We start from the raw sequence: 26,367 nt of genomic DNA, 5'->3' as shown, positions 1-26,367 counted from the left end.
CAGTGATGTCTTAGCAGAGAGCTAAAGGATGACCTAGCTGCTCAGTGCAGGGGAAGCTGCATGGAGGGATTAAACGTTTCGAAGACAAGAGGGAACACGGGAGCAGTTTAGTGTGGCTACAGCATAGTATTTGATTGCTGTGGGGAGATGCAGAAGAGGTAAGCAGGAGCGGGACCATATGACCATCTCCACGGCAAGGTCAGATTTCCCCAACTGAGTGGATTCTCATGTCAGTTTGGAAAGGGCTCTGCTGGATAATATTGTCCTGCTTAAGGGGTCTCCACGAACGACTGGACACATTGCGCCCTGCATGAAGGCCTGGCATGGATAGGAAAGCTAACCTTTTCCTTTGTGGGTCACCTTATTCTGGCCTTCCAAGACTGACCACCTCTGGCTGTCTCCACACCTATCCCTTAACCCTCGCACCGCCTCTAAAAGACTCATGCTCTCTTTGGATTGCTTCGTACTTCCAGTCTGATTTGCAAACATGTTTTTCGGGCCTGAGGGGTGTTGCACCATTTGTGGCCATTCCACTGATTAAATATCGGAGGTTAGTGTTGCTTCCCTATCAACACATTCTTGGGCAGCACTGCACTGTTCTCACAGAGGACCTTCAGGGGAGTGGGTTTGAAGGGTTAAGTAATGGTGCAAGGAAGTGAGTGATAAAAGGCCTGCAAGAGGGGTACAGAATGGGGAAAATGGCTGGAACTGTGGAGGGAGAAGCAGGACGTCTCTGGGATCTTGAGGCCTGAGTGAGATTCCTGTAGGTGGTAAGGAACACATTGCGGGGGGACTGCTGAGGATATGGATCATTGGTTCTGGAGATAAATACTGGTTTTAGTTTTGAATGAATGAACTGTGAGGTCACATGTCGTCTTCATTCGGTGACCGTCTTGATTCAGCCACGCATTATTTGGCCAGCTCATTAGTCAAAGGGAAAGGGCAATTGAGCAAGAAGTCACTGGAGCCTGCTACGCTGAAGTCTTGACAAGTTGGACCATGGAGCTGGCATTTTTTTCCTCCTCTGCAGACTTATAAACCAGTTTCAGTAATAGCAGACAGACAGAGGTGGTAGGCCCAGGTCTTATGTTCTGACGTCCCCAGGGCATCCTGGCCTACCTGTAGCTTCTCAAAGCCAGTGGTGGCAAGAGATTTTACAAGCCTCCAAATGACAGTGTCTATAATTTACAATTTCAATGAGCTACATCCTGAACAAGTTGGCACGACCCAATCGTGGCATCCTATAACTGAGTGGTTTCTGACAGCCAAATTTCAGAAGCATGCCGTATCTGTACCAACTTGTTGAGGTGAACGATAAATTATGGAGAAGGTACTTATAAGACTTATGAACTAGTTGGTACTTCTGAAATGGAAAAGTTTCCATGAAGTCAGAATGCCTGGAGCTGTGTCCAAGATGTTTTGACTCTGCCACTTTGAACTACTGGACATTCTGACTTTGCTGTTTTAACCCTAGGACATTTGACTCTATATGGATAAAATATTTTTATCAGAACTATACAACTAATGAAAAAATTCTTTTTCAAGGAAGAATTTCATGAAGTAAATATTGTTAATTTAATTTCCTGGTTTTTCTATCCAACGTAATAAAATTGTTTCTCATTTTTATATTAAATTTTTTATCGTATTGATTTTTCCCCCACGGGACCAGTTCTCTACAATTTAAATTTTACATTGAAGATTTTATGTATCAAAAGTTGTTTTGTTCATGCCAAATTTTACCAATTATCGCTTGTGCCACTGTGAGGATTCTTTTGTGGCCATTGTTTCTTAATCTGATTTTCCCCCCAGGTCAGATCTTACTGTTCTCAGTTTTACCATGAGTAGTCTTAAATATTGCAGTTCAATTTTTATGAACTATATTCATTATTAATTGGTTGAAAACAGTTGCTAGTTTGTATTTATTTCTAAAGTAGTCCTCGATAATCTCCAGTTTTCCTATACAGATTTGGGATTATTTGATTATTCAGACTATTTCTATAGAGGGGCACCTGGGTGGCTCAGTTGGTTAAGCATCTGACTCTTGATCTTAGCTCAGGTCTTGATATCAGGGTCCTGAGTTCAAGCCCCCTGCCCCACCCTGGAACTGGGTTCCATGCACATCGGGGAGCCTACTTAAAAAAAAAAAAAAGGACTCAGATTATTTCTATAGAATTGCTAATTCAGTGACTTTGCAAAGAGCAAAATATCTTGCTTTGTCTGGGCTATGCCTGGAATAATCATTACCTCTGTGGTAGCAAGCAACATAGATTTGGCAGTTCTAGATTCCATCAGAAGCCTACTTAAGGACCACTAAATCCCCACATTTAGAGATGCCCAACTCAAGATAGACTTTCTTAATTTGTTTCTAAGGTAATTTTTCTCTTAAAATATCCTTTTTTATTATTTTATTTTTAAAAGATTTTATTTATTTATTTGAGAGGGAGAAGCAGGCTTCCCACTGAGCAGGGAGCCTGATGTGGGGCTCAATCCCAGGATCCTAGGATCATGACCTGAGCCAAAGGCAGACGTTTAACTGACTGAGCCACCCAGGCATCATTTTTTTTTTTTAACTTCAGTCTCTTCAAAGTTCTATAGTTTGTCATTGTTGACAACTGATTTACTTGGATGGAAAAAAAATCCTATTAATCCTTGCTCTGTTCTTGACTTATATTCATCTTTCAACCTGGCAATCAACTTTTGGAGAATAAACATCATTAGAAAAAAGAAAAGAAAAGAACAACTCTTACTTTGGCTTTATAACTAAGAAACAGATTCCGGATGTTCTTATTCTGGTTTTGGACTGGGAGCATTGATACTGACAAGTATTTTTCCAATAGATATTACAAAGTGGTCAGTTTTGTGGGCTGTTGGAATAACCACTGTGTGATCAGCTACTATACTAACTAGGGCTGAGGTCATTAAGTCATTTCACTACCAGCCTGGATTCTCCAGCCCATAGCCCAAGAAAGCTAGAAGAGGAGAAAACAGCCTGTAACAAGCAACCATTTGCATAACACTTTTTAAACTAGAGTCTTAAATCTCCAAAATGCCCATTTTGTTTAATAATTAAAGCCATACTTTTAGAGCGACTCAGTTAAGACTCTGTTCTGTGTTCAGGCACTTAACCAAAAATTCTAATCAAAGAAAATATTTTATTGCCTATTTGGAAGCAGCATGCTATTAAGATAGCATACTTTCTATTAGTCTATTTTTCTTTAAATTTAAACTCAAAGGACAAGAAGAAAATAATTGAAAACAGACTGCAGTTGCTATAAGCTTTGTGAGAAAGGACCACAATGGAGCTTACAACCTTAGAGACATGGGTTATGCATGATGGAAGAGAGTACCTTGCCCTCTGATTTTACCACTCCCCATTGTTTTTGCTTATAAATGCAGATGGCAAACATGTACTACAACTTATAAAACTGAGTTGTCGAATCAATGTTTAGGTCACAACTTCCCTTGTAAATAAAGGTCGTTTCCTATAACCTTGACTTTAATGCGTCCCAAACACAGTTTTCCCCACCAGGCCCCAAGCACTTATCAGAGCACAGCAGCTACTCTGGGAACATTCGCTCAAGTTTGATGACTGGTTCCTACTGAAGAGAACTCAGCCCCACGGAATTACAGTGTGTCATTCGAACTTGTCCAGAGCATTGAGAATCCTGTGCAGGGCAAAGGACACTTGATATTCAGGGTTAGTGAATATTGAACAGAATCTCAGAATATATTGAAAGTAACATTTATTTATTTGACATATAAGTTTGTTACCTCCCGACTTTTTGATTTGTAAAATATGAAGAATTTTACAAGTTGGATATCACAATTCCTGCCCTAAGCTGCAGGCAGTTTCCTCCCACCTGCACCATTTACCTTCAGCCCACCCACCCCCCGACCCCCCTCAGCTGCTTAGAGATTTCTTGCTGCAAGGATGGTATTTACCATCTTGCTCTAACAAGGATGTTGGTAATTTAAAATTTCTTTGGCTTGTGGCTTGTGATGTTATTATCCTGCTCTGTGTCTGTTTTCTTCCAGATTTTAGATTTCTGACATTCCGGGAGGTCTTTATGGACTGTTGTTTTTCCCTCTTTGCTCCTCCTTTGGTAAAATGTAGAAAATAATATTCAAAAGCAGTCCCTGGGAGCTTTGGGAAAGGAATAACCACAGTTGTCCTAGGCAATTTTAGATCTTTGGTTTCTGATGAGTCTAAATGAAAGAGATATGCATTGCAATAAACATTAAGTTCAATAACCTTTTTTATTGTCTAAAAATGACAAACCACTTCAGCTCTGACCATGAGAAAAATCCAAATACCTTACTATAAATACTAACCAGCAGTATCAAGACTGAGGCACTTGCCTCGGGCACAAAATTAAGGAGGCCTCAAGAAAAACAAGCAGCCCCCAACACCTCAGTAATCAAGATAAATGATATTTTAATGCAATATTTTAAAAATTAATGCAAAAATTCATGATGAACAAAATATCAAAATTTTCAATAGACAGGATCCGTAACAGTGCCTTGCCAAGCCATATTGGAGCCTTAGACAAGAGGAAAAATCAGTAATACTGATCCTATATTTATGGAGAATTTTGATTTTTTGTTTATCACAGAATTTTTTGCATTTTCATTTATTTAAATATTGCATTAGGATATTATGTATCTTGATTACTGAGCTTTCTGGCTCCCCATAAATTCTGCACCCAAGGCAAGGACCCCACTTAACATCACCCTAGTCGAGGCCCTGCTAACCAGAATGGCAGTGGTTAGGGAAATAAGGTGGCATTATCTCCTCTCAAAATGTTAATTCAGGGGTGGGAGGATATGTATAGTTATGTTTAAGTCTAGTTATCATCCTTGGGCAATCAACATCCATCATTTTAGCTCCGGTTTGGCTGTAGTCTCAATTAGAAGGCATTTCCTAAATCCAAAAATGGAAAAGTTGTCTTTCTGTTAATTCTGTCTGAAGGTATCATATTATTAAAATCCATTACATCTTTAAAAAAAAAAAAAAAGGAAAGAAAGAAAAGAAAAGAGCCTATGTAGGAAAACTCATCTAGTTCAATTCATCAAAAGTTTCTCCTTCCACGGTAGTTTCCTCTGGCTCTTTCCCTGTTCGTCTTGGCAGGAGAGGTCCTGTGAGGTTTCTTACGGTATTCCACCTTTGTCCATCCTCCCTCGCTGACTTTGCTATCCTCTTCACTGGCTCGTGAGTCAGTCTCAGGGTGTAAAGGCATCCCTGGTATGGTCCTGGGTCGATGGCAGTCATTTGGGCTTCTCTTGAAGTCAGATGACTGCTGAGTATTGAGTGCAGACTGAGAAACCCTGTAGAATTTTCCAGAATATCTTTCTCGTGAAGGTGTGGAATGTTGACTTTTCCCACTGTACCTTCCCCTAGGAGAAGAATTTAGTGATACGCTACCACGATCATATTTGTTCTTTCTTCTATCTGAGTATCGACCCCTCTCTAAAGAGCTGTCAGTTGGAAGACTGGAAAAGACACTGTCCCTGGAGTTGAGATGTAGAGAAGAGAAGTTTTTGGTCAGTCCATACTGAGTAGGAGAGGAGCTTCTGGATTGGTTTATGGGTGTAATCTGTTGATACTTAACGGGCACCTGGGTCCGCCTTACAGCAGCAGCATAGGAATCCTGGTCATTGAAATAGGGGAAGAACTGTGACCCCAGAATGGGATTGCTCTGGGAACGCTGTAAAGAAGTATTGGATGCAATCTGCCGCAACCTCAGAGTATCCAGCCACTGGCGATCAGCACCTGCAGAGGAAATGGAAATGAGCATCTTCTAAGCCACAGTAAAGCTGCGTGTCTAATTCATAAGGCTGTCTCAAGATAATTCAAGCCTGCTTAGGATGCTCCAAGCTTTACCATTCATAGAAATTCTAGGCTAGGTATAAGGACATTTCCTTTATTATTATTATTATTTTTAAAGATTTTATTTATTTATTTGAGAGAGAATGAGAGAGAGCACATGAGAGGGGGGAGGGTCAGAGGGAGAAGCAGACTCCCCGCCGAGCAGGGAGCCCGATGCGGGACTCGATCCCGGGACTCCGGGATCATGACCTGAGCCGAAGGCAGTCGCTCAACCGACTGAGCCACCCAGGCACCCCTCCTTTATTATTATAAATACTTCTTTAAAAGTAAGGGCATTGCAGGCACCTGGGTGGCTCAGTTGGTTGAGCGACTGCCGTCGACTCAGGTCACGATCCCGGAGTCCCGGGATCGAGTCCCGCATCGGGCTCCCTGCTCGGCGGGGAGTCTGCTTCTCCCTCTGACCCTCCCCCCTCTCATGTGCTCTCTCTCATTCTCTCTCAAATAAATAAATAAAATCTTTAAAAAAAAAAAAAGTAAGGGCATTGCACTAAATGAGTATACGCTATATGCTTGGCCTCATTCCAGAGGCTTTACTTACATGGTCTCATTTACTCCTCTCAATGGTCTCAGGGTAAGTACAAATAATCTTACTCCATAAACCAGGAGACTAAAGCTTAGCAGGTTTGGCAACTTGCCTAAGGTCACTCAGCTAATAATTCCAGGTTCTTCTGCATCTAAATCCCATCTTCTTCCCACTTAGCCATGTCATCACTTCTAGAAATTGCTATTTGCATGTGTTTGGATGGTAGGGGCATGTTTAGTAAATGAAAGGTTTTTTGCCAGCAGGCACTTTTAAATCCTCAAGAACCCTAATGCAGATAAAAGAAATGGGGTTCCAGTGGTTGAGACAGCTGGGGATTGTCTGGAAGAAAGACAGCTCACATCTCTAGAGGAGAGATTCTGAGGTTCAGGAATAAGAAATGTCCCCCCCCCCCAATGAAAAGTGAAGCTTCATGGCACACAGGAAGAGAAGGTAAAAGAAAATGTAAATAAACAAGAACCATTTAGTAAGCTTTATTTCCGTGAATAAGCAAGTCACACCTTGGATCTTTTCTGCCTTCCCCAGGGCCTGAGTCATATTGCCCACATCCTTGAGTTCACTCCTAGTCCTCCCTGAGCTATTCTCACCATGCCTGTCAGGAGGAGCTTCTGGAGAGGAACAGAGCGTGCTCACTTCTCTCTCCAGCAAGCAGCCCCCCTCACTGCCCTGCACAGGTGACCACACCTCTGAGGTGAGTGACTTGTCCCAATACAGGTGACCTCCTGTGTCCAGACATTCCTCACAGCTTCACCCAACCACAGGGCCTTCTTGCCTTCCCCTTGACTTCTCTGAAATTGTCGCTTCTAACAGAGCCCTGATTTTGTTCGGTGTTCAACCTCCTCATGGAGCCATGTGCACTGGGGGAAGCTGACCACATTCTGGCTCTGGTGGCAGACTTTGATTAGCCTGAGCCAGATGCAGTGATGTCGTGGGCAGGAATGGACACGTTGCTCAGTTTCTGGCCAAAGCAACCCAAGGGATCATCTGCTGGGGGTGTGTAGGCAAGTCTTTCTCACCCCTCAACGTGAGAGCAGGAAAGGCATCGGCCCCTCGTGTCCTCTGCACACTGCCTTATCTTTACACCATGGCTGTGACTGCGAGGAGCTAGGCCGCAGGCAAAGGTAACAGACTGAGGATGGCAGAGTGGAAAGAAGGAAAGGTTTGTTCATTGTCCTTAACATGGGCAACCCAGCTGCTCTTACTGCACCTGAGCCCAGCCTTCTTCTGGACTTGCACAGAAAATAGCACATTTTATTACAGTTAAAACTCGTGGTTTCAGAACTTTAGAATGCCTACATGCTGGTCCCCCAGTTTCTGACTCATCAGGTCTGGGGTTGGGTTTGAGAATCTGCATTTCTAACAAGTTCATATTGATCCTGAGGCTGCTGTTCCTGGGATTAGTGGTCCATTTGGGAGGAAGCCAGTGGAAGTTGGGTTTTCTGTTACTTGCTGCTAAAAAATATATCCTAACTGATCCAGGTAGTGTCCTTTGAGTCTGCACATCAAAAGGGAAAAAGAAATAGGAGGAAGGAAGGGAGGCACACTAGCTGAAACTGGGGTAAGCCAAAGGGAGGTCACGCCCTCCTTTTATCCTGCAACCTCTCCTGTTAATTATAATCACAGGGAATGGTTGATCCAAAGCCATTCCACTGGGAGTTTAAAGGGTATTGACCATTCCTAACTCTCTTAGAGAAATAATTTGCTTTCTCCCAAAAGATTTAGATTTCAGAGAGGTGCAGGACACTTGTTAGACCTCTGCCCATTGTCCTCTTTGGGGAATGTCCCTAGCCTGTCTCCACCTACATGGCTACAGTTCAGTGCACCACCTGCCTCCCCCGCTGGGTATGTCCTCACCACCTGCGTCCCCCCACTGGGAGTGTCCTCACCACCTGCCTCCCCCACTGGGAGTGTCCTCACCACCTGCCTCCTCCGCTGGGGATGTCCTCACCACCTGCCTCCCCCGCTGGGGATGTCCTCACCACCTGCGTCCCGCCACTGGGAGTGTCCTCACCACCTGCCTCCCCCGCTGGGTGTGTCCTCACCACCTGCCTCCCCCGCTGGGGGTGTCCTCACCACCTGCCTCCCCCACTGGGAGTGTCCTCACCACCTGCCTCCCCCGCTGGGGATGTCCTCACCACCTGCCTCCCCCGCTGGGGATGTCCTCACCACCTGCCTCCCCCGCTGGGGATGTCCTCACCACCTGCGTCCCCCCACTGGGAGTGTCCTCACCACCTGCCTCCCCCGCTGGGTGTGTCCTCACCACCTGCGTCCCCCCACTGGGAGTGTCCTCACCACCTGCCTCCCCCACTGGGAGTGTCCTCACCACCTGCCTCCCCCACTGGGTGTGTCCTCACCACCTGCCTCCCCCGCTGGGTGTGTCCTCACCACCTGCCTCCCCCGTTGGGTGTGTCCTCACCACCTGCCTCCCCCGTTGGGTGTGTCCTCACCACCTGCCTCCGCTGCTGGGGATGTCCTCACCACCTGCCTCCCTCGCTGGGAGTGTCCTCACCACCTGCCTCCCCCGCTGGGGATGTCCTCACCACCTGCCTCCCCCGCTGGGGGTGTCCTCACCACCTGCCTCCCCCGCTGGGAGCGTCCTCACCACCAGCCTCCCCCGCTGGGGATGTCCTCACCACCTGCCTCCCCCGCTGGGTACTGCCACCTACCACCACCTCCTCCTGAGGAGAGACTTAACTGGTCCAGAGGAGAATGCTTGGACAAAAACAGCACAAATAAGTCTTACTCCAGGGAATCTGGAATTGGGACCGATGAAGTATTTGGTGATTCTCAAAGTGGTTGCATTTGAACTCCATGAACTTGGAGGCAGCTGGCACCTATTTTGCGTCATGTGGGTTGGGAAACAGAAAACCAGCTTTTAGGGGCATCTGGGTGGCTCAGTTAAGTGTCTGCCTTTGGCTCAGGTCATGGTCCCAGGGTCCTGGGATCGAGCCCCGCATCGGGCTCCCTGCTCGGCGGGAAGCCTGCTTCTCCCTCTCCCACTCCCCCTGCTTGTGTTCCCTCTCTCGCTGTGTCTCTCTCTGTCAAATAAATAAATAAAATCTTTTTTAAAAAAAAATCAGCTTTTAGTAAAAGAGAAAAATACTGCAGAAGTGGAGAGAGAAGACCCCCACAGATTTCACAAGAGTTGTAGGGATCAAATAGGATCGTGGCTATGAAAGCCCTACAGAAGTAAAATGTGCCCTATAAAAATTAATTCACTGGGATGGGAAAGTTATTATAATAAGAAGTCCTTGTAAAGGCATGATAAGAAGCATGCAAGACAAGATGGTTGAATTAGCAAATAAAAGAACTTAGAAATGTAGTGCTCTATGCTACTGAGAATCAACACCTATTATATGGGTTAGTCAAGTATAGAAACATCATGCCGTAAGAGGTTATGTGAAAATGTGTTTTGTGGCTGAGAAAGCTTGGTAAAAACTCCAAGTCAGTCATGGTAGCCAGACTGTCTTCTCATGATTAATTGTGAAAGAAAAGAACCCAATCAACTGTGTTGAAAAGGCAGGCAGGTCCAGCATGCTGTCAAAAATTTGTTGGTGAGTTTTGAGTAGCGCCCAGGATTCTGGGCCCCCGGGCTGGTGGATAGAAGAAGGCCTGGTGCACTTGACAAGCCCGTTCTACAGTAGAGGACACATTAGCTAGGTTCTCATAACTCAGTGACACTACCCATGGGGGTATTTCGTTTCCAGGCCATCAAAGAACCTCCTGGTGTGGCTTTTCAGGTGTATTTTCTTACTGGGAAAAATAACACACTGATCAGAAAACAGGTACTTCTGGTTCGTTTGGCAGGTGTATTTCTCTTGGTAAAAAGTGAATTGCATGGGGGTTTATGCATCCAATTCTCACAGGTCTGTTAGCTTGTAGTCCCGCAGAGCCTATCTCTGGGTTGTACCTGAGTTTCTGGACCTGCGAAGGTGAAGGTCAGGACCTCTTCCCTGAATCTACCAAATAATGACCAATTTAACAGCAAGTCAGCGGTCGCCTGGGTGGCTCAGTTGGTTAAGCGTCTGCCTTCGGCTCAGGTCATGATCCTGGAGTCCCAGGATCGAGTCCCACATCGGACTCCCTGCTCAGCGGGGAGTCTGCTTCTCCCTCTGGCCCTCCCCCCTTCTCATGTGCTCTCTCTCTCTCATTCTCTCTCTCAAATAAATAAATAAAATATTTAAAAAAAACCCAGCAAGTCAGCTGACCTTCCCCCATGTAAATGCTAATTTGTTTCAGTATAGCATCTGTAATTACTGTCACCACTGTCCATCATACCCATTTCATGTTTTCTCTTTCTCTATCCTTCCTTACCTTTATTTCTCCCCTCTCCTCTTCCCCTCCCTCCCTTCAACCATCATTCTTCTGCTTTGATGTATCCGTGGTGTTCAGGACGCAAAAAACTGCCCCAGTGATACCTTTGGCTTCATAGGAATGTTTGCTGGACCCAGAAGATTCATATTCCTATCTACAATTTTGGGAAACTGAATATATATGTATAAATATATATTCTTATTTACCAATATAACATAATCATTAATTTTCATCTTTTATCATAGTTATCCAAATACTGAAATTTATTGTAAATGCTCATTTATAAGTCCATAAATACTACTGTCCATATAGTCTGTCTATAAAACCAATATTCTAAAAATAAAAGATGGAAGTCTTATATTAGAAATCTATGTCTGGGGGCGCCTGGGTGGCTCAGTTGGTTAAGCGACTGCCTTCGGCTCAGGTCACGATCCCGGAGTCCCGGGATCGAGTCCCGCATCGGGCTCCCTGCTCGGCAGGGAGTCTGCTTCTCCCTCAAGACCCTCCCCCCTCTCCTGCTCTCTCTCTCAAATAAATAAATAAAATCTTTAAAAAAAAAAAAAAAAAAGAAATCTATGTCTGTTCACAAAGTGGCACTTATCCTGGGTATGAGAATTTGATGTTCAAGTTTTTGGAGTCTAGCACACATCTAACTTACTTGAGTTAGACCTGCTTCTAGAGTTGCCCTCTGAGTTAGGGAGTAATGTCTGAATGGCAAGTTGGACAGCTTTCACTTCATCCTGAGGTTTCATTCTACTCCACTGAATTGAGTGGACGTGCTTAGTGCTCTTTGGAGCTCGAACATCACTCTGTTAAAAAAAAAAAAAAGTAACTCATGACCAAATGCTCATGTTTATAAAATAGGAAGGAAAGAAAATCAGGTTATCATGTCACTTCAGTTTAACTCCTTAGAATACTATTATCATAAGGCATTAGGTGAAATATTTGTACAGTTTGCCTAAATATGGTTCTTTGATTAAAAGGAAAGTTTTAACCACTTTATTCCTTAGTGGATTATATAATACTTCAAAACGCAGTTGTCTTCCCTCAGAATGTATTCTATTTGGCAAATCTCAACTTACCTTTTTGTTTACCGAGAAATGAAAGACAATTTCTTCTGTTTAAAGTACGTGAAGACAGATCTGAATACATAAATATCTGACCACTATTTTGCCCGGACCTTGGATCGTCCGGGTAACTGGGTGACTGTGGGCAGCGTGGTGGACTAATTATCCCCATGGAGGGTGCACAGTAACAGGTGCAAAAGTGAGACAGGATAGGGAGTTAAGAATAATGACTAGAGGGGCGCCTGGGTGGCTCAGTCGTTAGGCGTCTGCCTTCGGCTCGGGTCATGATCCCAGGGTCCTGGGATCGAGCCCCACATCGGGCTCCCTGCTCAGTGGGGGGCCTGCTCCTCCCTCTCCCACTCCCCCTGCTTGTGTTCCCTCTCTCACTGTGTCTCTCTGTCAAATAAATAAATAAAATCTTTAAAAAAAATTTTTTTTTAATTAAAAAAAAAAAGAATAATGACTAGAAAAAGGAGAGGACACCAGATCCAAGACATACCACCTTCTCGTCCTGAAAGCCTTCATCACCTCATTATGGTTATGAAGTGACCGTGACAAACACAAGTAGCGCATCATCACAGACCATGAGAAGGAGGAGGAGGAAGAAGAAGAAAAAGAGCGAGAGAGAGGAGAAGAAAAGAATTTAGTGTGGTGTGTCTCCACAACTAAGGCAGGCAGCGATGAAATCTGGCTGTTAGAACTGTCCAATTACTAAAAAGAAGGCTTGTCCTGCACAGTGGGGACTGGTCACCAGATTCCAGAATAGTCTAGATTCCAATCAACTGCTCTCATTTAGGTTTTGTGTCCTACAGGCAACACTTTCACAATTACTGCTGTTTTTCAGGCAGCTCATCCTGATAAGCTGTGCTCGTTGGCTGCTGAGGGTAAGTAAGTGCTGTAATACTCATTGGCTTCCAGCATCAGGTCACCCTGGATAAGCGGAGTGGCCAGGCTTTGGATTTCTAACGCCGAATCAAAGCTAATCTGGCAACTCAGGAGACCGTCAACAACGCAGCAGTGCACGGAGTCCAATTTGAGACTGATTTCCTTCATCTTACTGCTGGGAAGGGAACGAGTAGGACAGCTGAGGAAGAGCGGAAGCTGGATTTATAGTCGGAGAATCTGGGTGTGACTCCACTGACTGTCACTGACTACCCCAAACCTCAGGACTTCCTTCCATCTCTCTGAGCTGGTTTTCTCTAGCAGCCAAATGAAGCTAATGCTCCCTATCTTTAAGTACTGATACAGGGTTAATGAGAGAAAACAGGTGTAAACTTCTCTTATAATGCCTAGGTCATGGTGAATCCTTACTAAATGTTTCCTGCATGAATAACTGAACGAATGAATGCAGTGCATGTCTTTTGGATGGCAGATGCATGCTAATATTCCATGTGTGACAAGACTATGCCCTGCTTCTTCCCCTCCACCCTGTTTCTGCAGGGTTTCTCTACCTTGTAAAGTGTATGTCCCACCAGCCATGAAGATATTGCTAATTACATTATTTTAAGCAGTAGACTGCTTAAAACACCCCATTGGCTTTCTATTGCATTTTTAGTAAATCCAAACTCCTCACTGTGACCCTGTGAAGCTCTGTGATCCGGCCTGCCCACCCCCTGTCATTGTCCTCTGTGCCTCAGGAGCTTGGGTTTGCCTTTCCTCTGCTGCCTTTTCTTGCTGCCTCCTTATCAGAGGAAAGGTCTTCCCTAACCACCCAGTCTCATGCCCCAAGTCTCACTATTTTCTGGTTACCACTTACCACTCTCTACTTATTTGTTACCTATTTATTATCAGTCTCCTCCCGCTGGAATATAAACCTCAAGAGAGAGTATAGATTTAGTCTATCCTAATCATAGAACAGTAACTGTCAGTAGGTATTTGCTAAATATATGAATTTAATTTTAATAGCATATTTTCTTAAAGTGTCAGTTTTTCCATTTTTCTCTATATAAAATATATTGAATCTGTTTTTGGTAATAGCCCTCCCTGCCTGCCAGGTGATAGTAGAAGCTGTGCTTGTGAAGGATCCCTGATCTACCCTCACCCCTAAACTCTAAGCACCAAGAAGGCAAAACTCCGGTTTGGTCACGGTTTGGTCTCCCCCAGTACCTAACACGTGACGTGACATGTGGAAGATGTTCAATCATTAACTGATGAATGGATGAATTACTACTTCAGTGTTTATCTAGGTGAGAATATCCTGTTCTCTTTCCTTACCAACATTTTGTTAGCGTAATTATGTTCATCTTCCCATATTCATGTGGGTTAAATAGTTTCTCTTCCAATTTTAAGCCCTATGAGGGAGCAAATAAATTCCCACTGAGAACCTGACGGTAAAACCACCGGCGCCCCACCCCTCCCCAACACCAAGCTTACCTCATAGGTGACCGTGCATTCTACAGTCTGATTTTCCATTATTCCTACAGTCCACTTCTCCATTACAAATGGGGGCTGAAAAACAAAAGTTAGGATGGTGTAGAGCCTGCCCTGCGACAGGGCAGCTTTGAGGCCAGCTACGCCATATGCAATTGGCAAATAGGGCGATTTTTTCAAGATTATCACAGAAGTCATGTTGTTGGTTCACATGTGATTACTCACAACATGCTAATGTTTTGGGTGTTGATTTTCAGAAGACATCTTTTTCTGTAGTTATAAACACCTAGTCTTAGTCCCATAATCTTCTCTCCTCTGATATACCACTCAGTCCTGTCATTACGTCCTCATTCATGCGAACGTTTTAAAGTATCAGTAGAAAGCTTTCTCATATTTAAGACAAAGCCTTAATACAGACCCCGATGTACCTTCCTTTGAGTGCAAGCAGTAGCTGAGTTAGTGACTTCAACAACTACTCTGCTTTTTCCCTGTATCCGGCTATCCAGCTACCAGGCTGTGCGTGCAGATGAAACCGTGGCGACATCTCCCCACTGTATTAAAACAAAGGATTAATAAAGAAGCCTATGCCTTTCAAGGGGAGAATACGTCACCCCAAAACATGTCACTTTGGCATATGTATTGTATTTTTAGCTGAAGGCCATCAAACCCCAGCAGACTCAAGAAAAACTTTTACCTCTCCTGTAACTGCCTAAAAGAATTTAGATAGGGCACCTGGCCCAGAAAGAGAGCTATTATGAGAGGTAACTTTTTATCTGAAAGACCTGTCTGCGTGGCAGGGCAAGCTTCTAATTATCAAGCATCTGCTCTTCTTATCTTCCTGTGAATTGCCTTCCTCCCCTTTGATGCCCCAGGCCCCTGGCTCATTCCTTAGCTCAGGATGGCACATGAAGCTCAACTGCCTGACTTGCTCTGGAGTCTCCTCTCTCTGGGGCTCCTGAATGTACAAAATTAAATTCTTCTCCTGTTAATCTGTCTTAGGTCCTTTTAATTAGCAGACCAGCCAAAGAACTTAGAAGGGTAGAAGGAAACTTTTTCACCCTGACACCTTGGATCCTATTTTAGTTTTGATGAAAATGGTCTTTATTATAAATGAATCTCCACTCTCTTAACCACCCTCCACCCCTTCATTCTAGCTTTAAGGTTACAAATGACCGACTGGGCTTGAGATGGGTACAAAGCACACCACGTGGGAGAGATTTAACTGGGCTCTTTTTTTTTTTTTCCTTTTCTCTTCTTTTTTAAATGAGGACTGTTATGAGTCTGTCAATGTTAAAAAGTTCTACAGATTTTGAATGGTCTGCCCAAACCCTATTTCTCCTATAATCCCAGTTAATGTTGGTGTGTGATGTTGCCGAAGATGTGCTTCTTTGGGAGTGCATATGTGGCATTATACCAGAAACACCTGTATTGGGGTTTACAACTCTACCCTGTCATTTTTGCTGTGAGCAGCTTCCTTCTGGTAGCAGGCAAGGGCTGGGATCTTACTTTTAAATGGCATAGGTTGGGGGGAACGAGCAGGCATCTGTCCAGTCTTCAAGACATCAAAACAGAGTATGTCCCAACAAAATCAAGGGAAGTTAAAACCAAGGCATAACCTTTACAGATAAATAACACCACTGAAATAACTCCCAGTTACTCAGAAGATTCCAACAATGAATATCAAATCAATCGACTTGATGAATACACTTGCAAATTCAAAGGACTTGGATGCTTAGCAATCTTATGCCTAGGAAGGAACACATTTGCAAGTCTAATGCTGTGGCTTTGAAGACTCTTCACTTCGCCACTTGTGTTTGTACCCAGGTTCTTCTTTGCTACAAACCCCATTTTCTTCACTGAAACCAAATACACCGTTCATAGTATACTCAAGAATGGCTTCTGTGATGTTTCGAGTGACTGTCCAATGGATATCATGGTTATTTACCTGAGTTGTTGACCTTCTACTATTGAAGTCTCATATGTATCTTTTTTTCAGTATTATTGGGACAGAACTGATTTTTTTTCCATTTTGAGGAGAAGGTAAGCATTTCTCTGAGTCTGTCTTGTGTGTTTTAATGGATGTACTTCTACCACTGACCCTAAAGTAGTGAGGTATTCTCTGGCCAGAGGTGCGAACTCAAGGAAGCCAAGAAGATGTCAACAAATGCCTCATGAGTAACCTCCCCTCAGTCCTTCAAAAAATTGAAGAAAACCAAGAAAGCCTTCCTCCTTCCAAGTTTTTCAAAGTTTCAAATGACCCCAAAGTTGAGATAAATATTTTCATGATGCCACTTTCTTCCCTTTAGTAAGTGATGGAGTAAGTGTAAAGAAATAAAGAAGGAAATTTTTTAAAAAATTAAAGGACACTTTTTTTGTAGTACTTTTTAGTTCACACAGCATAAGTGGAATTTTAACAAAAAACTATTATGATCTCAATCTGCTAAATAAAATGTGCCTTTCAACAGCCAGCTTGAGGCCGAGCTGATGTGAACATCGACAAGCACAAAAGCACACTGCTGGGGGATTTTAATGTCTTTGTTTGATATCTGTGAATTCAAAAAAGCTTTTAAGCCGTAAATAGAACCCTACCTTTGTCATCTTTAAAATCTCTGCATCGGGTAGGTTAGTGTTGAATGTCACATCTTTGATGTAGGTTATTGCAATTTCATCCCCATCCATCTCCATATACATTTTCCACTTACAATCCTGGAATTAAAAGTAAAATTATAGAATTTCAGAAAGTGAAACAATTTGTTTTAGTCTCAATGTTTTATAACACATGAAGTTTTCTGAATGAAATATTATTGAAGTATTTTTTCTTTGTTCTAAAAAAGGATGTGAAATTAAATCTCTTTATATACCAAAATAACCCCAGTTAGTGCAGTCTTGAGACATAATTCATCAATGTAAATGTTCTGTCATAGGAGTTGCAAACTCAAAATCCTAAAGGAGCCAGGCAGATAATAAAAATGAGTAAAGCCAGGCAGTTTCATTATAGAGCCCTAAATTATAATCTTTCAAAGTAGACCCATTTAATTTACATATTAAACATTGTCAGAATATCTTTTCATTCACACAAAGAAATGTAGACTTCCCATTTTGAAATATAAGACCCTCTTGATCTAACTTCCACTTTTCCAGTATTGATGATAATATGGGCTCAAGAAATACCTCACTTTCCTCTTAACAGGAAGGATAACTGCAAACGTGATATATGGTGACTGATAACTGGCCCATGTGTTGGGGAGTTTTGGGAAGGTTAGGACATGGGGGGTCTAAAGGGCATCTGCCCTAAAGGGACAGCCACCACTCAACTTCTGTTGATTGTCCCCATGTGGGAATCGGAGGTCAGTCTTGCTAGGTCCTTTGAGGTTTCTTGAAAAGCTGGGTATCTGGATTTTTATGTGAAACCTCTAGATTTTTTAAATGATGTTAATTAAATTTTCAGTAAAACCACTCTGTAGTGAAAAAGTGCTCTACATCATTAGGGGAATGTGAAATAAAATGTCACCACAATGAGATACCACTATATGCCCACCAAATGGCTAAGATTGATAACATCAAATGTTGGCCAGGATTTGGAGGTACTGGATTGCTAGTGGAAGTGTAAATGGTACAGTCACTTTGGGGAAGTTTTGGCAATTTACTATAAGCATATAGCTGCATGTATAAACGTAACATCTACTTGATGACCCAGAAATTCAACTCCTAGGTATTTACCCAAGAGGAATGAAAAAAGACTTGCACAGTGTTGTTCTGAGCAGCTTTGTCATAATAGCCAACCCCCCTACCCCCAAAACAAAACAAAACAAAACCCTGGACGCCGGCCAAGTGTTCATCCTTAGGAGAATGGATGAACTGTGATATATTTGTAGAATGGAATGTTACTCAGCAATACAAAGGAACAAATCACTGATGCATGCAACAACATGGATAAATCTCAAACACTATAGTGAGTGAAAGAAGTCTCACACAAAAAAAGAACATACTAAGGATTCCATTTATATGACATTCTAGAACAGATAAAAACAATCTATGGTGGAAAACATTCAGAAAAGGGGTTGCTTCTGCAGATGGGGATTGACTGGGAAGGGGCATGACAAGACTTTCTGGGGATGCTAATACTCTGTTCACAGGCGTTTGGGTTACATAGGCATATGCACTTGTCAAGACTCAGCGAATATATACTTAAGATGTGTGTACTTCTTACTGAACTCCAGCATACTGAGGTATTTAGGAGGAAGCGTACTGATGTCTGCAAGTTACTTTGAAATGCATCAAAAAAATAAAGATTGCTTTATATGGCTAGTGTAATAGATGGACAGATATGTGATAAGGCAAGTAGAATAAAATGTTAATGGCTGAATCTAGGAGGTGTGTACAGGAGGGTTCACTATAAATATCTTTTAACTTTGCTGTCTGAGTAATTTAATAAGAACGTGGGGGGACAAACACTGTGTGTGCAATTAAAAGGAAAAATAAGCCATGTCTTTGCACCAAACTGGACCCCTGGACCATAAATTCACCTTCTCTCATGTTATTTGAAGAATGAAGGATTCTGAGAGGTTAAGGATAATGTACCGAGCACCTTACATGCTGAAACTAGAAAATGCTCTCATAGGAGTAGACCTGGAATGTCTCCTGAGCAGGCTCAGACAAAATTATTATGGAAAAATACTAACAAAGAGGCTGTTGAAAACCTGTTGGCTTCAACAGAAAGCTGGGGGAGCTCAGTGTTTTAGGAAAGCTTATAGGCAAATTGCAGAACCAAGCAGGGCCCATGCCTGAGGGGAGTGACCCTCTTTGCCCAACCACATTCACAAGATGGAGAGCCAATTAGTGAAGGAAAAGATCTATTCAGTAACGTGAAAACTGAGCTCTTGGCCAACGTAAGTCAAATTAGTCGCTCAGAATGGACAAATCTCTCAGTATTTCCTTGTTTTGGAGTCACTGCTGCCCGGGCAACGTGGGCCCTGAGATAACTGGGCAGGATAATGACGGCAGTCGTGATTGCTCTTCTCTGAAATGGCAAGCGCCTCCTCAAACAGTGGCTAGAATAAAAAAGCCCTAGAAAAGATGAATTTTACTTATATCTTTTCCTTTCGCCTGTCCAGTTTTGGAATTGAGTCAAATTACAAGGGAAAGACCTCAGGTTGTGTGGAAATGCCCAATTCCCTCTGCTCCACTCTCCTACCCGACAGCCCAAGAACTCTCCTTGACCTCAGGCCCGTGATCAGACCCTCCTGTGCACAGGCTCAGAGCGGCTCTCTGTTGAGAAGGGGCTGACAGGTGGGAACTCACATTTGTGGACTGCTTCATCTGCTCCTGGCATGCTGCTGGGTGCTTAGATGGTGCTGTTTTGTTTGATATCCACAATAACCCTGCAGGTTAGGTTTATTTTCCCCTTAGGTGAGGAAAAAGAAGGCTCAGATAAATAAGGAACTTTCCCAGGGCTTCCTGGCCAGTGAGTGGTGGAGGTGGGACTATGATAGCGCAAGGCTGCCTGGTTCCAAAGTTGGAGGAGCTACCAAGAGGGAAGGACAGGGGCGCCTGGGTGGCTCAGTCGTTAAGCGTCTGCCTTCGGCTCAGGTCATGGTCCCGGGGTCCTGGGATAGAGCCCCGCATGGGGCTCTCTGCTCGGCCGGGAAGCCTGCTTCTCCCTCTCCCACTCCCCCTGCTTGTGTTCCCTCTCTAGCTGTCTCTCTCTCTCTCTCTCTGTCAAATAAATAAAATAAAATCTTTAAAAAAAAAAAAAAAAGAGGGAAGGACAGTTGGGAGGGGTGGCAGGATGTACTCCCTGGATGGTTTTCAGAGCTCCACAATGGGACCAGGTATCAACAACAGGCAAGTGGGAGAAGGACCAGAAAAGATTTTGCTAATACAACCAAAAAGGCAAGTGGTGACAGGTCCTCCCCTGCAGCAACTGCTTGCCTGGTCCCCAGAGTCCAACTTGGAAGAACAAGGATCCCCGTAATAGGGTTACAGACCTTTTACTTTTCGAAATGTTTTCTCTTATCTGAAAGAAAGGCTTTTACCTGAACCATAAAAGATAGTGCAGAAGCAATAAAACGATACTCAAAGGCATTATAAGACAAGGGGGGCATTATCCATTTCATTAAATTACAAAGCTGGGTGGGAAAGGAAAAGAATATGCAGTGTTCACCTAAATTATTAACAATCTGTCAGTGCCCTGACATAATTGCTAGTTTTTTTTCAGGGCATCTATGATTTCATCGTTGCCTAGTTAAGAAAAGTAACCCATAAATAAAGTCATGGAATTCTTTAAATTCTGCTCAATTTCTTATTACCCTCAGGTATTCCTGGCATTTTTGCTACACATTGAGTCATTAAGTTGTCAATGAGCATTGCTCTCAACTACCAGGATTTAAACAAGGTACTGAATTCCACAGGACCCAACTGAGACAGAACGCCATGTAACGAGTTCTCAACCAATTGATCATTGAAAAGGTTTTCGTAACAGGAAGGTGAATTAAATCATCAATAACATCACTAGAAGTAACAACTCCGCATATTTATGAGCCTAATATAGAATCTTACATGCAAAATTGCTACCTTTTCCGTTTCTTGGTAGTGGTAGGGACCAGGTAGTGGGAATGTGGGCCCAGATTTAAAAACCATTCACTTTTACCAGGGTGAACTATTGATTTTGGCTTGATATGAGTGACAGAAATGTGGGTATTGATTTTTGAATCGGAAACATTCAAGAGTCACTGTGGATGTCTTGAGAACAACTCTCAATCCTGACAGGCAGAAATCAAAAGCAGACAACTCTGTATTCTCAGAGCCCATGGGGGCCTCAACGGACTCCTTTTCCAAAACCATTGCACCCCTGGCAGTCTCAGATGGCCCCGTTCCTTTCTCATTTGGTTTAAAGTGTTGATGATAATTGTTAAGATAGAAATAATATAGAAAAGGAGTACACATTAAGCCGTTACTGGGGGAGTAGCAGGGCGTGAAAGAGGACAGTTGAAAGTCCAACTCTCTGAGCTTGAATCCCAGTTTTGTCACTCCCCCCCCCACAACCTTAGCCAATATACAACCTGTTTGAATCTCGGTGTTTTTTATACACAAGTGGGTTGTTGTGTTGTGTGAAGATGAAATGAGATAATGTAAATAAAGTACTCAGCACAGTGCCAGAGCCAAATGAGGAGCTTGGAAAGGAGCAATTATAATTATGGTTACCAATATTAGTCCCCAGCACAGCTCCAATGAGTTTATCAGACTAGCCGGCCCACCGTCCAGCAACCATCTAAGATTGGGACTGGGCCAGAAGTTGAGTGCACAGTACAGCTTGTTTAGAAAAGGGATCCGGCCAGAGCAGGCAGGCTGGGTCAGAGCATATTACTTGGGCAGGAGTTTGGGGACCCAGAGGGTACTGAATAAGTCTGGTGCCAAGGGAATTATCAGTGTTGCAAAAAAGAAGAGGGTGTGGCCAGTAGCAACATAACAAGGACTGGTCTTATGAAATAAATAGAAGAGGGAAGAAACTTGTATATTCTGACACAGATGGATTATGTAACATCAGTTCTGCCCTTTCCCGAGTCCACAGATCCTAATGCAGCCCTATCAGGGGGAGCCAGCGGATGTCTGGAGGACAATGGCTATGAGATGTGATTGACAGCCCGAGAGACCCGTCTTGCCGAGGAAACTGAAGCAGACAGAGATGAGGTAATTTGAGCAAGATCACACAGACAGCAAGGGGTGGAGTTCAGACTTGATCCTCAGTGGTCTCTTGGCTGCTGTAACAAGCGGGTTGCCAAAGCCTCAGTCGTTTCTGAATCCTGAACTCTTCCTTGTTATGGGTTGACAAAAGTAAGAATTACAGTACAGAGGAGTTCCGTCTTCCGAAAGCAACAAACAGTCCAGATTATCTTGGTAAATTCCTTTGTAAGTCTCCATGGCAGAGACTGAAATAGCGGGTCTCTAATAAGTCCAACATAACCTACTTTCCCTCCCTTATTGACAAAGACCCTTCCTTGTTAAAAATGCAGATGCTGCCATTCCACTGTCTGCTCCTTTCCTTGATTGATCGGGTCAGTATTTGGAATCACCAGCACTTTCCTCCAGCCCTGGCTTAGGCTGTGTGTCTAGGCATGACTTCCACTCTCCAAACCAGAAACAACCCGCTCCCACCTAGTTGCACAAGTGGATCGTGCAGACAGGTCTGACCACGGTGGATTTTTATTTCATAGCTAGATTCCCACCCAAGAGAACGTTCTCACTATTCAAATTTCTATCTTGATGCACATTTCGAGGGAATGCTACTACTAATCAGTAGGAAAAAGGCACTGGCCAGGAGCAGTGCTGGGCCCTGGGATGTTCTTTGCTTTGAATAGCAAAACATGGCCATCCAAACCTTTCCACTAACTGGATTATCTGCCTCTCAATGCAAATCTACGAGAAATGAATGGAATTTTGTTGGGAAGAGGGGAGTTTTTTGCATTTGAAACTGATGAAAAGAATGACAGTGCTGTTGGGTGCCCAGGATATGTATTATTTATCTGGGCAGCTGCTGAAATACCTGGATAATTTTAGAAGCAAGTGTGGTTAATGGAGGAGGAGAAAGCATTCCATTTGCACCACTTCTGTATTGCCAATTATGTTAAAAATTTTTCTGAATTAAGGTTACTGGCCAAGTAAAACAGAAACTCTTAACACTGTGAAGACAAAATCCTAAACAACACTCAGTTAATGCTAGATTAAGTATCTCTTTGTGAGAAATCACTATTACATTCTTTGCAAGCTGTTTAAAATTCTTTGGAGTTCCAAGCTAGTACAAGTGATGCCAAACACAGATATCCCTTCTCCCTCCCACAAAAAAAAAGAAGGGAGGGAGTACAAAGAAATGATCCATATAGAGGTAAATTTTACAAATAGAAAAAGGGATTGAAGATAGCACAGAAATTAACTTTAAATATTGTTTCAAGTTCTGGGCAGTTCAGAGACAACAGTCAATCGATGGCTCACTCTCTCTCTCTTGCTCTTTCTGTTTTCCTACCAAAATTTTATTGGAAATGTGAACACCATAGATAAATCTTAAAAAATTTCGGGCCAAGATTTTTCAGGACATTTCAGAAAGAAACAGACCCCACATTAGGCTTTCAGGTTCCTACAGATCACTTCTACCTGAAGACTATAGACAAAAAAAATTTTTGATGGATTTTTTTATTGAGGTGGTGCATACTTTGCAAACAGTAAAATGCACAGATTTTTAAGTACACCAGTCAATGAATTTTGACAACTGTATGCACCAGCGTAACCACCCAAACTAGATATGCCCACTACCCTAGAAAGTTTACTCATGTCCCTTCCCAGCGGATGCTCCCCGCACAAGTGGAGGTGCCCACTCTTCCCATTTCTGTCACCACAGATTCATTTTGCCTGCTCTAGAACCTGACCAAATTGGAACTTTACAGGAAACACTTGTATTTGTTTGGCTTCTTTCACTCGGCATGGTGGTTTTGAGATTTGTCCATGTTACTTAATCCCTTCCAGCCTTACTCTGTTGTAGATAGCCCTATCTCCATTTTACAGATGAGTAGACTGAGGCTCAGAAAAACGCAGATTTGCGGCAATGTCACTTAGCTGCGCCGGGGCTGGGACTTAGGTCCTGGGCATACCTTGTCTAATGGTAAAGACACTGAGTTTTAAAATCCCACCCCCGTCTCCACCTCCCCCCGCCCCCCAACCACGGATGGAGAAAAAGCAAAATCACCAGACATTGCTCAGGATTCTAGCAGAGAGGCCCCTCCACCTTAGAAAGGCCTGTACGGAGGAAACATTTTAAAATGTAAAATAGAGGTCGGAATAAACTTTTTAAGATTCAAGAGGGGGAGAAAGGGAGACAGTCTCCTAGCAGGTGACTGTTGGAAAATGTAAGAAGTAACGTAAGATGAAATAAAAATGCGGTAGAACTGTTGGTCATGCCGGTATTAAAAGTAGTAAGATGTTGATGATTTAGGCCTCCGGAGGCTCCTTTACATGCGTTGCTATTATGTAGCTCAGCTGCTGAAACCTGCTGTTTTAAAGGCAGGAGAGTGGAACATCCCGTGAAAGCACCTGGGTTATTTATCATTATGGATAACCCCACTACTCTCTATTTTATTATGCCGCCTTTAAAAAGAAGATAATGCAAGTACGGTTCATTTGCTTCTCTTCTTTATCTATACGGTGTCATGACCCACCACGGCTTTGTCCCACGAGATCGGTTTTTCAACCAAAAAGAAACCCACAAGAAGCTCTCCCTAAAAATTCCATTAATAACCTCTTTCAGCGCGTATAGGTTGCAGGGTCTGGAACTCAGAATGTTTTAATCTCTTCAGCAAAACAATGTCTCATAATGATGTACAGGACTATTGCTGTACTGATGAAGAATCATACATAATTCAGCACCTTTCACTTGGCACCACTGTGATGTCCTCATTAGCCGTGGCTCACAGTGTCTGTCAGATGGTGTCCATGCGAACGCAGGCATTATATTGTCTTTGAGAAGTGCAGCTGCTTCCATGACACTCTGCCAGTATATAAAAACATGACGCCGGTTTGTTTTATTTAGTGCTCAACCTTCCAGTTTGTAAAAACAAGGCTGACACAGAGCCTGACATGAGGCAGTGGAAATAATTAGCTCTCATTTTCTCAGCCTTCTATTTCCTTCTCCCCGCTGTGTTCTCTTTCCACTAAACCACCACATGTCAGTCGGAATGGGAGGCAATTAGCGGGCTCATTTCAGTCCCCACAACTGTGCTGAAAAGAAAGTATTTATGATGGCACAATGAACAGCTGAAAGATTAAATAACATTTGCCTTTTGAAAAGAAAATGACTTCTAGCTAAATGGGCAATTTTTGATTATTCTCAAACAAGCTTAGAGTAGTTGGTTTTTAAAATACAAGAAAGGAAAATGAGTCATTTTTAGGTGAAAGAATCAAATAAAACTTGACACAGTAATGCAAATAACTGATGTTTTATTGCAAAATATGTAAATGCGTTATACCCTTAACAATGGCTTGTGTCTAAGGTCAGGGCAGATTGGTGCCAACTAGACACCAGTAGAGATAAGGTTGTTACATTGCCTTTTGGGGGCTTGTTATTGGAGTTATATATGAAAAAGGGATTTTAGGGATGATGTTAAAGTGAAAGAAATCAAGTGAGACATACTTTCATATGATGCATGGCACACTTGACTACCTGAAATGGTTCAGATGTTAGCTGACATGTTTAGAAAGGGCTTTTCGTTTTAGGGTTTTTTTGTTTTGGTTTTTGTTTTTTTTTTACTCTATTTAGAATTGGAAGGCACTAGGTATTCATCTTGGGGAAAAAAATAGTAAGTCTTGCTATTGATATTTGAATAATTAAGAATCTATTCTCAAGACTGGGTTTCTTAACCAATATAGAAGGTGTTCTAGCTTACCTAATTACTGCATGAGCTTTTTTTAAATGCGGGCAAATGGGCTGCAAATTGACTTTTCCCCAGGACACTCAAAATATAAAAACAGTTTTTCTGACTGCTAAATTCTCCTCCCTTCCCATGACTTCAGAGGTGATGCCAAAAATTATGACTTTTGAAAAAAGAAAAAAAAACCAAAAACCCACAACACTGGCCTAGTTAGTAGGCATTATTTACCAGTTGAGCTGTTCTCAGCCCAAATCCTGGTGTCCAGGATTGATACAGTTGGCCTACATCTTTGCTTTTCCAATGCAGTGCTTTTCATTTCATTTCAAATAATCAGTCCCTGTTACAATTGATTATTCTCAAGACCTAATTTTTGGTTCAGAAAACACAAGTTACTGTGAGTTATCAAGGTCTTCTCTCTGCAGTGATCCTCAATGGCTTTGGAAAATCTGCTTCTAAAAGCAGAGATGTCGTCTCTTATGACGGAACATTTTAAAAAGACAATCACAAATTTACATTTTGTTTCTCTGTCTCCATAAGGCTATTCCACTCTTTACAAACTCAAATCCTAATTTTTGATTCATACAATATGGTCAGTCTATCTATATGAACCAATGGCAACCCACGAAAACCTCAGCCAACTATATATTCACTAGGAAACTAGGATTCACTAGGAGCTCTCTGTGAGCTAATTACACATATTATTACAGCTGGAAACCAACAATAATGTGTCACGTAGTCAAACCTGTGTTTTATCATGTATGCTTCCGTGCTGTT

The 26,367-nt window shown here is 42.8% G+C and overlaps 1 protein-coding gene across 5 annotated transcripts in view; it reads right to left on the bottom strand.

Annotated features, from left to right (window-relative positions):
• Window positions 1-1,550: 1,550 nt before the first annotated feature.
• MAP3K20 (mitogen-activated protein kinase kinase kinase 20) overlaps window positions 1,551-26,367 on the bottom strand; it is a 186,931-nt gene continuing 162,114 nt past the window's right edge. For all 5 annotated transcript variants that reach the window (XM_045868602.3, XM_045868601.3, XM_064586691.1 and 2 more), the window contains 4 exons: window positions 16,769-16,885; window positions 14,183-14,257; window positions 11,401-11,551; window positions 1,551-5,770 (listed from right to left, as the gene is read on the bottom strand). In XM_045868602.3, the coding sequence (XP_045724558.1) occupies window positions 5,070-5,770; window positions 11,401-11,551; window positions 14,183-14,257; window positions 16,769-16,885 (1,044 nt within the window). In that variant the 3' untranslated portion in view covers window positions 1,551-5,069. The remainder of the gene's footprint in view (window positions 5,771-11,400; window positions 11,552-14,182; window positions 14,258-16,768; window positions 16,886-26,367) is intronic.

The sequence above is a fragment of the Mirounga angustirostris genome, unplaced genomic scaffold, assembly GCF_029215605.1.
Source record: "Mirounga angustirostris isolate CCGP_5_RB_7025 unplaced genomic scaffold, mMirAng1.0.hap1 SCAF_3, whole genome shotgun sequence".
In the NCBI taxonomy this organism is placed as follows: Eukaryota; Metazoa; Chordata; class Mammalia; order Carnivora; family Phocidae; genus Mirounga; species Mirounga angustirostris.
This window is presented reverse-complemented; position numbering and strand designations above follow the sequence as displayed.